Source organism: Trypanosoma equiperdum (assembly GCF_001457755.1).
Source record: "Trypanosoma equiperdum strain OVI genome assembly, contig: ctg_444, whole genome shotgun sequence".
NCBI classification, from domain to species: domain Eukaryota; phylum Euglenozoa; class Kinetoplastea; order Trypanosomatida; family Trypanosomatidae; genus Trypanosoma; species Trypanosoma equiperdum.
Window position 1 is genome coordinate 1 of NW_027124359.1, and position 9,443 is coordinate 9,443.

Consider the following 9,443-nt stretch of genomic DNA (forward strand, 5'->3'; position numbering starts at 1 on the left):
AAAAAAGTGCAAATTCTGAATATAAAAAATATATAATTTTTACTTCAATATATATGAGTATAGCGTTTAGGTGTAAAGTGGCAGGGCATAGGGCATGAAAAATTAGTGAAATTTTGAAACGCTTGCTTGTTTTTTAATTTTGTTTATTACATGGATAATAGTTAGGGTTAGAATTACATCTGCAATAGTTAATGAGAATAGTAATGATAATAATAAGAGAGTACTGTGAGTGTGTATATACTAATATTATAATAAGCTGGTTATTAAAACTAAATGGACGACTCAAATAGAAGCACTTCAGACTATGATAAGGGCAAGATGAAGCAAATGAATTATTGAGAAAAGGTATGAAGAATAGTTTAGAAGGAAAAGCGAAAAGACAGGGAGAAAGAAGGAGATGAAATATACCCATGATAAAGAACAAATATAATGATGGGTATACTCATGCACAAGAATATTCCATGGAGGAATAAGTAACAGGTAGAGTCAATTTTACAGGCCAATTACAGTTGCAAAGTTATACACAGCGATAGAATCTTTAGACGGAATAGAAAGGATTAAAAACATGATGAGACATCGGCAGCCGTGGAAGCAGAGAATCAAGTAATAAAATGACACAGTGGAAGATGATGCACCGTTTTCACAAAGAAATGGATTGACTTAGCTGTGTAAATGGTTTTAACTGTGTTTTTTATTGTAGTGTAAGAATAAAACCGATAGAGGAAGTTGTGTAGACCGACAAAGAAAATATATTATAACATTGGAAATAAAAGCTAGTCCTATAATTGTAAAAAAAAGTGTCTGGCAATGACGACCAGTAGCAATCGGTTTTGGGTGTGTAATAACCAACAATTCAAAGATTCATTATATTTTCAACCGATCAAAATAAGAAAAAAATGAAGTTTTTGAATGTGAATCTCGTTACTACCTTTTATTAAATTGGAGATAGTTGCCGTCAGGACAGCGGGACAAACAGTTAAGAAGACAGAGGAAGTTTTAAGTGCCTTCTCCAAGCACAGAAAGCAGCGCTCAGCCCAGATTCTACAAAGAACCACGGCAGAGTTGATGCTTTTAAACAAGAAAAACAAGTCCATGTTTAACAAAGATGCTTTGTTATAACTGGAAGCACCGAAGGGAAAGCGTTAACGCTAATCTGAAATGCCTTTAATTTCCTTTGTCAGATCTCACACGTTGATTACTCCGTGTTTTTGAGTTTAGTTGGAATCCTCCACCAAGGGGAGCACAGCAATACGGGAAAGCGATAAGCGATGAGGTATACGGACTGCGGCACAACTGCCTACCGAAGCAATTAGTGCGCCATCGTTCCACTAACCATCATAATTGCGGCTTCCGCGACAGCAGAAGAAAAACTAGGTGAAGCCGGAAAGGATATAACGACGCCCTGCAAGGAGGCCAGGTATTACAGAGCCGTGGCTCGCTACTTGAACGAAAAAGCAGATGCTCAACAAAAGCACGTCTTTGACCTAATAAAGCAGAGACAGCGTTACAGCCTTGCCGCAGAGGCCGCAGCATCAGAAAAAGATGAAGCAAAATACAGGGTGCTGGAAGCCTTTCTTTCAAGCAAAGAAGCAGACCACCTTTCGGTCTTGCCAGGTAAGCATGAAAATTTGACGAAAGCGGCAGAAATGCTGTCGCGCTACGCCTGTGCCCTAGCTTGAGCGTCAACTCATGCAGCACCAACACTAGCAGCCACCGGCAATGCACAACAAGTGGGTGGCAACTGGAAATAAGCGACACAGACATGGTCATTCACAGCGGCCGCGAACGTGGCATGCAACGACTTCGAAGTAGACGGCAAACACGCTAACGACAAGAAACTCGAAGTGAAAGCAATAAGCTGGCTAAAAATATCTGGGGATGCACTGATAAAAGCGCCGTACGACGCATTAACGTAAACAATAGCGTAAAAGCATCATGCGGAACGGCAATAGGAACCGTCACCATAGCGAGCTCGGGACAACATGGCAGACTAACTTTTGACGCGCAACAATCTAACAGTGGCGAACACATTAACCTAACAATGGCTCAAGGGAAAGCCAAGCCATACGAAAAACCAGCAACAACAAACCTAGGAGAGCAGCAAGACGCACTGACAAAATGTGGCACTGTCACGGCAGTAGAACAGAAGATTATTCCAGCAAAGGCTCACATCGCCGCTGTCATCTGCGAAGCTATGAAGGCGGCCAAGACACAACTTTACATACTGGACAGCGCAAGCGGGGACGCGCTTAGCGCTGACAATAACTTCAAGGAAGCAGTCAAAAACTTACTCATGAAACCGATAGGAGCAGGCGACCCAGAAGAACCAGCAACATCTCAAGCAATAACAGCGATGATAAAGACTACATTTGAGTCTACAGCTGAAGAATTAATCAACAAATTTATAACAGCAGTTAACAACATGCCCGTAAACTTCAAGGAAAGCAAACAAGAAACAAAATCGACCATCGGCAGTCTCGTCGGCACACCTGCAATCGGAAATGCCATTAGCTACTTGGAGGGCCGGAAAAAGAAAATACAGGAGGTACAATCGCAAAATGTATCACCTAAAGTGGCGGAAGCAGAGTGCAAAGATAGAACAAATGATGACTGCAGAGATGAAAATGGCTGCGTGTTCAAAGATGAAAAGTGCCAAGCTAAAGTGACCACAAAAGCAGGGACGGATGAGAAAACAAAACCACAGGAAGAAATTATGCTGTGATTAAGAATGATCCTCTTCTGCTTGTATCTTTGCTTGTAGCATTAATTTTTTGAAATATATTTACTCAAATTTATGAATATTATGAAACTTTTCTATTTTGAAAGAATTTGGTAAATTTGTTAGACTTTGTTATATTTTAACACTTTTTGATGAAAATGTACAAATTAGTGAATTTTTTAAAATCTGCGTAAACTATGAATAATAGTGGCCCATGGTTCAAAACAGTATGATAATAGGGTATGAAACATGAGTGTTATTTTAAAAAATCCAATTCTGTTTGTATAATATTTAGTGTTATAATAATAATGAATATAATGATGATAATGATAGGAGAGTGTTGTCAGTGTGTATATAGTAATATCGTAATAATAATGATTATTAAAACCCAGTGGAAGGAAAATATAGAAACAGCTAAAACAATTGGAATAGTGCAATGCCTATAAGTGAGAATATGTAAGAGGCTATCAGCAATTATATTATTAAAAGAAATGCAGAAAGAGATAGGGAGATGGTATGTGCAAAGTTAAATACACAAATACAAACACGACGATGGGTATGATCATACACAAAAATATGAAATATGGGACAATGATGGAAAGACAGAGTTCAGTGTATAAGGAATATGGAATAGCTATGTCATTTACTGAGGGATTAACAGAAGAGAAAGAGAAGACAATATATTTGGGGGAGTAAGGGTATTCGGTGATAATTACACGTATTTCACAAAGAAATGTATATATGCTACTGCAGAGATTATTTCGTTGACTGTGGTTGTTGATTTATTGGCGGATAACAAAGTTCAGAGATAATGGGAAGTGAAAGTGAAGCTTAATGTGTCTAAAAGCCTTTAGCAGCCTGTGAGAAATAATAGATAGGGAATTTAATAGAGAAAAAATAATACTACTTGGAATATTTTAAATGGGTTATAAAATGGAAATATATAAGGTAATACCATCTAAAACAATAATATATTAATCGATATAAAGGGCGATAAATATTCAAGGAACATCAGCATATTCTTCTCCGAAACCAAGCAATAAGAAGTTACCACTGTTTTCCGAAAAAAAAATTCCTCAGTGCAAGTAATTAAACCAAATTAGTCTTCAAGTTCCTGCGGTCGCCTGCAGCGTCACCCGAACAATAATTCTCCAGCAGTTTAAATTCTAAACTCGACAAAAAGAAATTGCATTATGCAACATGCCGGTTGCAACGCAGCGAGCATGGCTGACACTAATGCTATTTCTATCTGTACTAAAGGCAGCCGCAGGGAAAGCAGACAACGTCAACTCTAGCGACGCCAACGACACGGCAATAAACGTAGGCGAGTTGCTAAAAGAAGTTAAAAAATAACACAATCTTCAACCGCAAACCCGATCAAGGCGACAAAGCTAAGAATTTACTCTACCCTAACAGCCGAGCCGCAAAACAGAGCAAAAGCGTTGTTGCTTGCTACGCTGCACGACGCCTGCGCATTTAGAGCGGCGGAGGCCAACCTCAAAGAGGTGGCAGCAGCGTACTTCAAAGCAGCAGGCCTAGCACATCTAGCTGGGATGTCAACCGCGTTAGAGGCGCTGCAAGGAATGCAGATAAACGGTGAAGCACAAACCCAAGTAAACAAAGGGCCGGCGTTCACAAGCGTATAAAGCAAAAATCAGGAAACAACGGCATACCAACAGCAAAATGTAAGCCCAGTGACTACGCAGCAAACAAGGCAAATGCTTCGGCAGCGCAAGTGATATCAAACTGGGAGATGCAGATAAAAAAGATAGTTGTCGATAACACAGCAGCTTCAAAAGCTGCAACACAGGCAGCGTGCTGCAGAACGGATGTAAGCTGCTCTTCCGGCAGTGCAGGTAGCCAACTAAGCATTAAGCAGGAAAAGATGTTCAAAACATAAGCCGTAGCACAGACAACGAAAGGAAAAAACAAAGAAACCGCAACACCAACCCCCAAAACCTTGTATTTTGCTAGTGAAGAATTAGCGTAGCAAGGCACCCAATTAGACCACGACGTCGACACGGCGGTAGCGACTCAAATCACAAAGGAGATCAGCTGCAACCCCTGGGAGCAAACAGACAATGCAGCATTTGTCCTTGGAGTATACAAACCTAGCACCGGCGATATTACAGCAACCGACATTCCAGCCGCGGCCGCTTCAAAATTAACCACCGCGGCTCAAGAGCTCTACGGCAAAGACGCAGAAAGCTACAAGACAAAGATCTGGAAGGAAGTAGACGAGACACAACTAACGGAAGCAAACGCGGGCAAAAAAACCCAAACCATACTAGGTGCCGTAAAAAGCTTAAGCGAGCTACGGCACATTGAAGCATTCATAACGACAACAACGGCACCGAAAGCAGCTCAACAACAAGACGATGGTGGAAGTGAGCGCAAGGAAACATCTGCAGCAGCATCCCAAAGCTGCTTGGGAAAGGAAAAAAGAAATTGCAATGGTAACTGCGAGTGGCAAGAAACAGGTAAGGAAGGAAAGTGCGAAGTGAAAGGTGGTGTGAAATTGCAGAATGATGGAAAAAAACACCACAGGAAGAAATTCTTTTGCCATTAATAGGGCCCCTCCTTTGCTTGCATTTTTGCTTCTATGATTAAATTACTTTAAAATATTTTGGTTTAAATTTATTCAATTTCCTGTTTTAAAAGAATGTACTGAAAGTTGATATATTTTAATATTTTTTGTCAAGCATTTGAAAAATAATGAATATTTATTTGGAAATTATAGATATAGTAAAATGTGCGTGAAAAGTGCATAGGGGTGGAAATCAGGAAGGTGATAGAGTATTAAAGATGAGTCTTATTATAATTTTTTTCTAATTACATGAATATTAGTTTGAGTTATAACAGAAAAATTAGTAGTAGGAAAGCATTGTGAATGTATACGTACTAATAATATAATTAAAAAAAGTGATGACCGAATGCACTAAAATAATAGAAGCACTCAAAATATTTTAAATGGTGAAATTCAAGTGAGTGACAGAGAGTAAGGCAGGGAGCGCACGAATAATTTTGTTAAGAGTAACTCAGAAAGAAAAAGGTAGACATAGATGGAATATGTGCAGCTTGAAACACAAAAATGAAGATGGGAATCGTACGCGAAGAGATGATGGAGGACAATAAGAAGAGAAAAAGCATAGTTTGAAATCTAAACGGAGATGCTACGGTATTGGCAGAGGCGCTGACAGAAAGTGGAAAAGAAGGAAACAATGCATGTAATGAAACAGAAGTATATGCATTACAGCGTATGGAATAAAAACAATAGAAGGAAGATATGATACTCAGTATTTTACTAAAAAATGAATAGGTGCTACATCTGCAATAACGGTTACATTTTTGGTTATTAATCTGATAGTGATTTCTTATTTTTGTTTCGAAGAAAAATCAGTAGAAGATGAAGAAACATGTGGAAAGGACTGTGAAACTGTAAAGTAACGGAAAAAGTTTTTTCTCCTAAGATATAGTAATAATTTTGGGTCTTCATGTGAAACAATATAATTTTATCGGTTTTCTGATTTTAAAACTGCGACTACTAATGTATTACCATGATTTAAAAACGAATAAAGCGGATATTACTTAAGGTATCGCACAAATAAACAGTAAGAGGACCTTTATCGATTATATAGAATTAACGGCAAGGCTACACTAATTTTTTACTTGTACAGCAAAAAAAATTCATTGAAAAACCGTACAATTGGTATAAGAGTTCTCGGTGCTACATAGTTAAAAGCACGAACGATTATAAGTAAATCAACCAACTTATGATTGCACAAATATTGCGGAAAGTGTTGCGACCGCCTAAAAGTTTAGAAGGATTAGCAGTAAGCAGAAGAATGCGTCAAAGCAATTAATAAAAAGTAAAAAAAACTTTATCACATCACAAGACACTGTAGAAATAGTGTTAATTAGTTGTTTTAAGGCGCAACAAAATTGGAAAAGTTATTGTATGGACAAAAACTTTAGTTGTTTTCTGTGTTAGCATGTAAAATGTGAAACGGAACTCTGAATGGAAGATTAGGCATGTTAGAAACGAGTTGAGTTAGAAAAGTACAAGTGGATCGAATTCAGCAGTAAGAAAACAGAAAATGGCATCCGTTTCCCGTATGTAATTTGGAACCCTACAGCTTTCTTTATCGTTAAGTGAGAAAAAATGAAATAAGTAGCGGAGAGGAATAGAACTAACAGCGGATGCTAGATTGCACTCGTTAAAAAATCGTCGTATTAAAAGAGTTACATTCGCGGTTGCGGTAACAATGGCGTGAAGATTGCCATACATGGATAAGATTCCAATAATTCCAATAAGAAAACAACACGCTAATTTACAGATAGGTGTGATGGCAGCTATGTAAAAGAAGTTGCAAAGCAGACGGTGTGATCCGCTGCCAATTCCAGCGAAAACATCTAACAATACGCAACAGCAGTAAATAATACCAGTGCAGTTAGTAACGACACTAGTGCATACAGACATGATGATGAAAATCTAATACTAGCAAGTGAAAACAGTGTTTGTCTACTGACAAAAAACAGAGATATTTATCCTAGAGGTATTTAGAGGCATTGAGGTGAACGACGACAAGGGGGGACATGCAAAACAGTTAATTGTGCCGAAATAAATCGATCTCAAAGCTTTCAAAAGGACTAAAAAAAAACATCCGAACTAGCTCAAGGAAATAAACCGGCTTCTGCACCGAGGCAATGTTTTTTCCATTCTTCTATTTTTTCGCCTTGCACAGGATCAACCTAGTTGGTGGCCCGCACCTCAAAACAAAGTAGCAAAACAAAAACCGAACTCTGAAACTATAAGCCGCTTCAATGCCGTGTAGAAGCTTTGAAAATGGAGATATCAAGAAAATATGTGCTTACTTGCTTGTGTTTCGCGGCAGCTGTTACTAATGTCAGCGGCACAGACGAAGCAGCAAGCGGAACGATCAACAACTGGTGTTCTGAGAATATATACCTAGCGGCTGTTTCAAAATACATAGCAAAGCAGGCGAAAACAGGGAGGCAGCTGATACACAAGCTACAAACCTATGCGACAGCATGGCAACTGGCGGCTGTTCAAACAGGCGACAAACATCTAAAAGTGGCCTACAGCAGCCTCAGCGCTTACGCTATGATACAACATAAAAAGCACGCGGCAGAGCTCAAGCGGTGAGAAGAAACTGCCCAAAGGGCACAGCGAATTCTTTCAGAAAGAATAGGTTATACAGAAGCATTGTACCGAAGGCCAACGCTGACGGCTAGGGGTGCAGCGCACGCTAACGGCGACGGCGGCTACAACGCCAAATGCACTTTCACGCTAAAACAATCAACCGCTACGCGGGACAGCTTCGACCTGAGAAAGTCCAAAGAAACAGGCGTAGATACAACAGTGTTCACGTGGCGCACTGCCACAAAAATCAAGCTGCTCAACCTGGCGAACACACCAGCGAGACTACCGACGGTGGCAGCACACGGGAAAGGGGCAGAGGCCAGTGTCAATCAGGCAACCGACGGTGCCCGCTGCGACGCCAGCGGCAGCGAAGGCAGCAATGCTTTGAAAGTAACCCTGGGCGTGATAGCACCTGACACGGGACTAACAGCAGAACAGACAAGCCTGTACGCCAGCGACGACATGGCCAAAGGCTGTGCTACAGTGGAACAACCGGACACCAAAACAGCAAGCGATAACTGGAAAGTAGCACACGCCATCTGCGAATTTCTTGCAACACAGACACCAACAGCGACCGACCCAGATAATTGGAATCCGGAAACTCTATCACAGCAAGCGGAGTTGTCAACTCTGTACACAAGTTACTTAATTTCGACAGGAAAGTACACAAAAGAAGGCGCAATACAAAAGGCCGAAGACATAAAAACAGCACTCAAAAAATTATTAGGTTCGGACAAAGATGGCAACAAGACTAGATACGTGGAGTCGCTAACAGAGAGCAACGTAAAATATCAAGACAGACTAACAGGAGTCAAAAAAACTCTCCTCAAAATAGTAGAAGACGGAGCTGCACCAAAGGTTCTTGTTTATTTGCAAGGGGAAGCCACAGCAAAAGAAGAAAAGACGGTGGCTTCCTCCATATCTTGCTCATCTAAACCAGAAACCACCAAAAACGCTCCTTCTAAAGAAGAGTGCAAGGAAAACACAGAGCAAGACATCTGCAAGAACGCTGGATGCAAATTTGATGGTAGCAAAGCACCAAAATGCTTTCCAGACGATAAGGCAAAAACAATTGAAAAAGACGAAAATGATGGTAAAACTCCAAGCACCACAGGTGCCGATTCTGCTGTAATCAAAGCACGTCTTTTGCTTGAATTTTTGCTTCTAGCATAACACTTTAAAGTTTTAAAGGATTTTTGCTTAACTTTATTATTCTTGTAAAAATTTGATTTTGTGAGATAATTTTATGAAATTTCCGAAAAATGATATATTTTAACACTTGTTGTCAAATTCTTTCACAATGTCGAAATTTTAAATTTTTAAAGATACGAAATTGTTGTAAAAATTATATTAGTAGTTCGTACGTGTATAGTATGATAATAGGGTATGAAAATTTTACTTTTTTGTTTATTATGCTTATTTTGTTAATTTTATGGGCATAAACTGCGGTTACAACAGTGACTATAATAGTAATAGTGAGGGTGAGAATAAAATAATAATTATTATTATTATTATGAAAATGATAATTATAGGAGAGTGTTGTGAGAGTGTATATACTAA

At 39.4% G+C, this 9,443-nt stretch overlaps 2 protein-coding genes across 2 annotated transcripts; both read left to right on the forward strand.

Moving 5' to 3' along the window:
- Positions 1-2,041: 2,041 nt before the first annotated feature.
- Positions 2,042-2,722, forward strand: TEOVI_000187300 (uncharacterized protein; the record flags this gene model as incomplete). Its single annotated transcript, XM_067225037.1, has 1 exon — positions 2,042-2,722. One exon carries the CDS (start codon positions 2,042-2,044, stop codon positions 2,720-2,722), a length of 681 nt encoding a protein of 226 aa, XP_067081138.1.
- Positions 2,723-8,345: 5,623 nt separating this feature from the next.
- TEOVI_000187400 (uncharacterized protein) lies at positions 8,346-9,056 on the forward strand (the record flags this gene model as incomplete). Its single annotated transcript, XM_067225038.1, has 1 exon — positions 8,346-9,056. The coding sequence occupies one exon, from the start codon at positions 8,346-8,348 to the stop codon at positions 9,054-9,056; it is 711 nt and encodes a 236-aa protein (XP_067081139.1).
- Between the last annotated feature and the right edge of the window lie 387 nt (positions 9,057-9,443).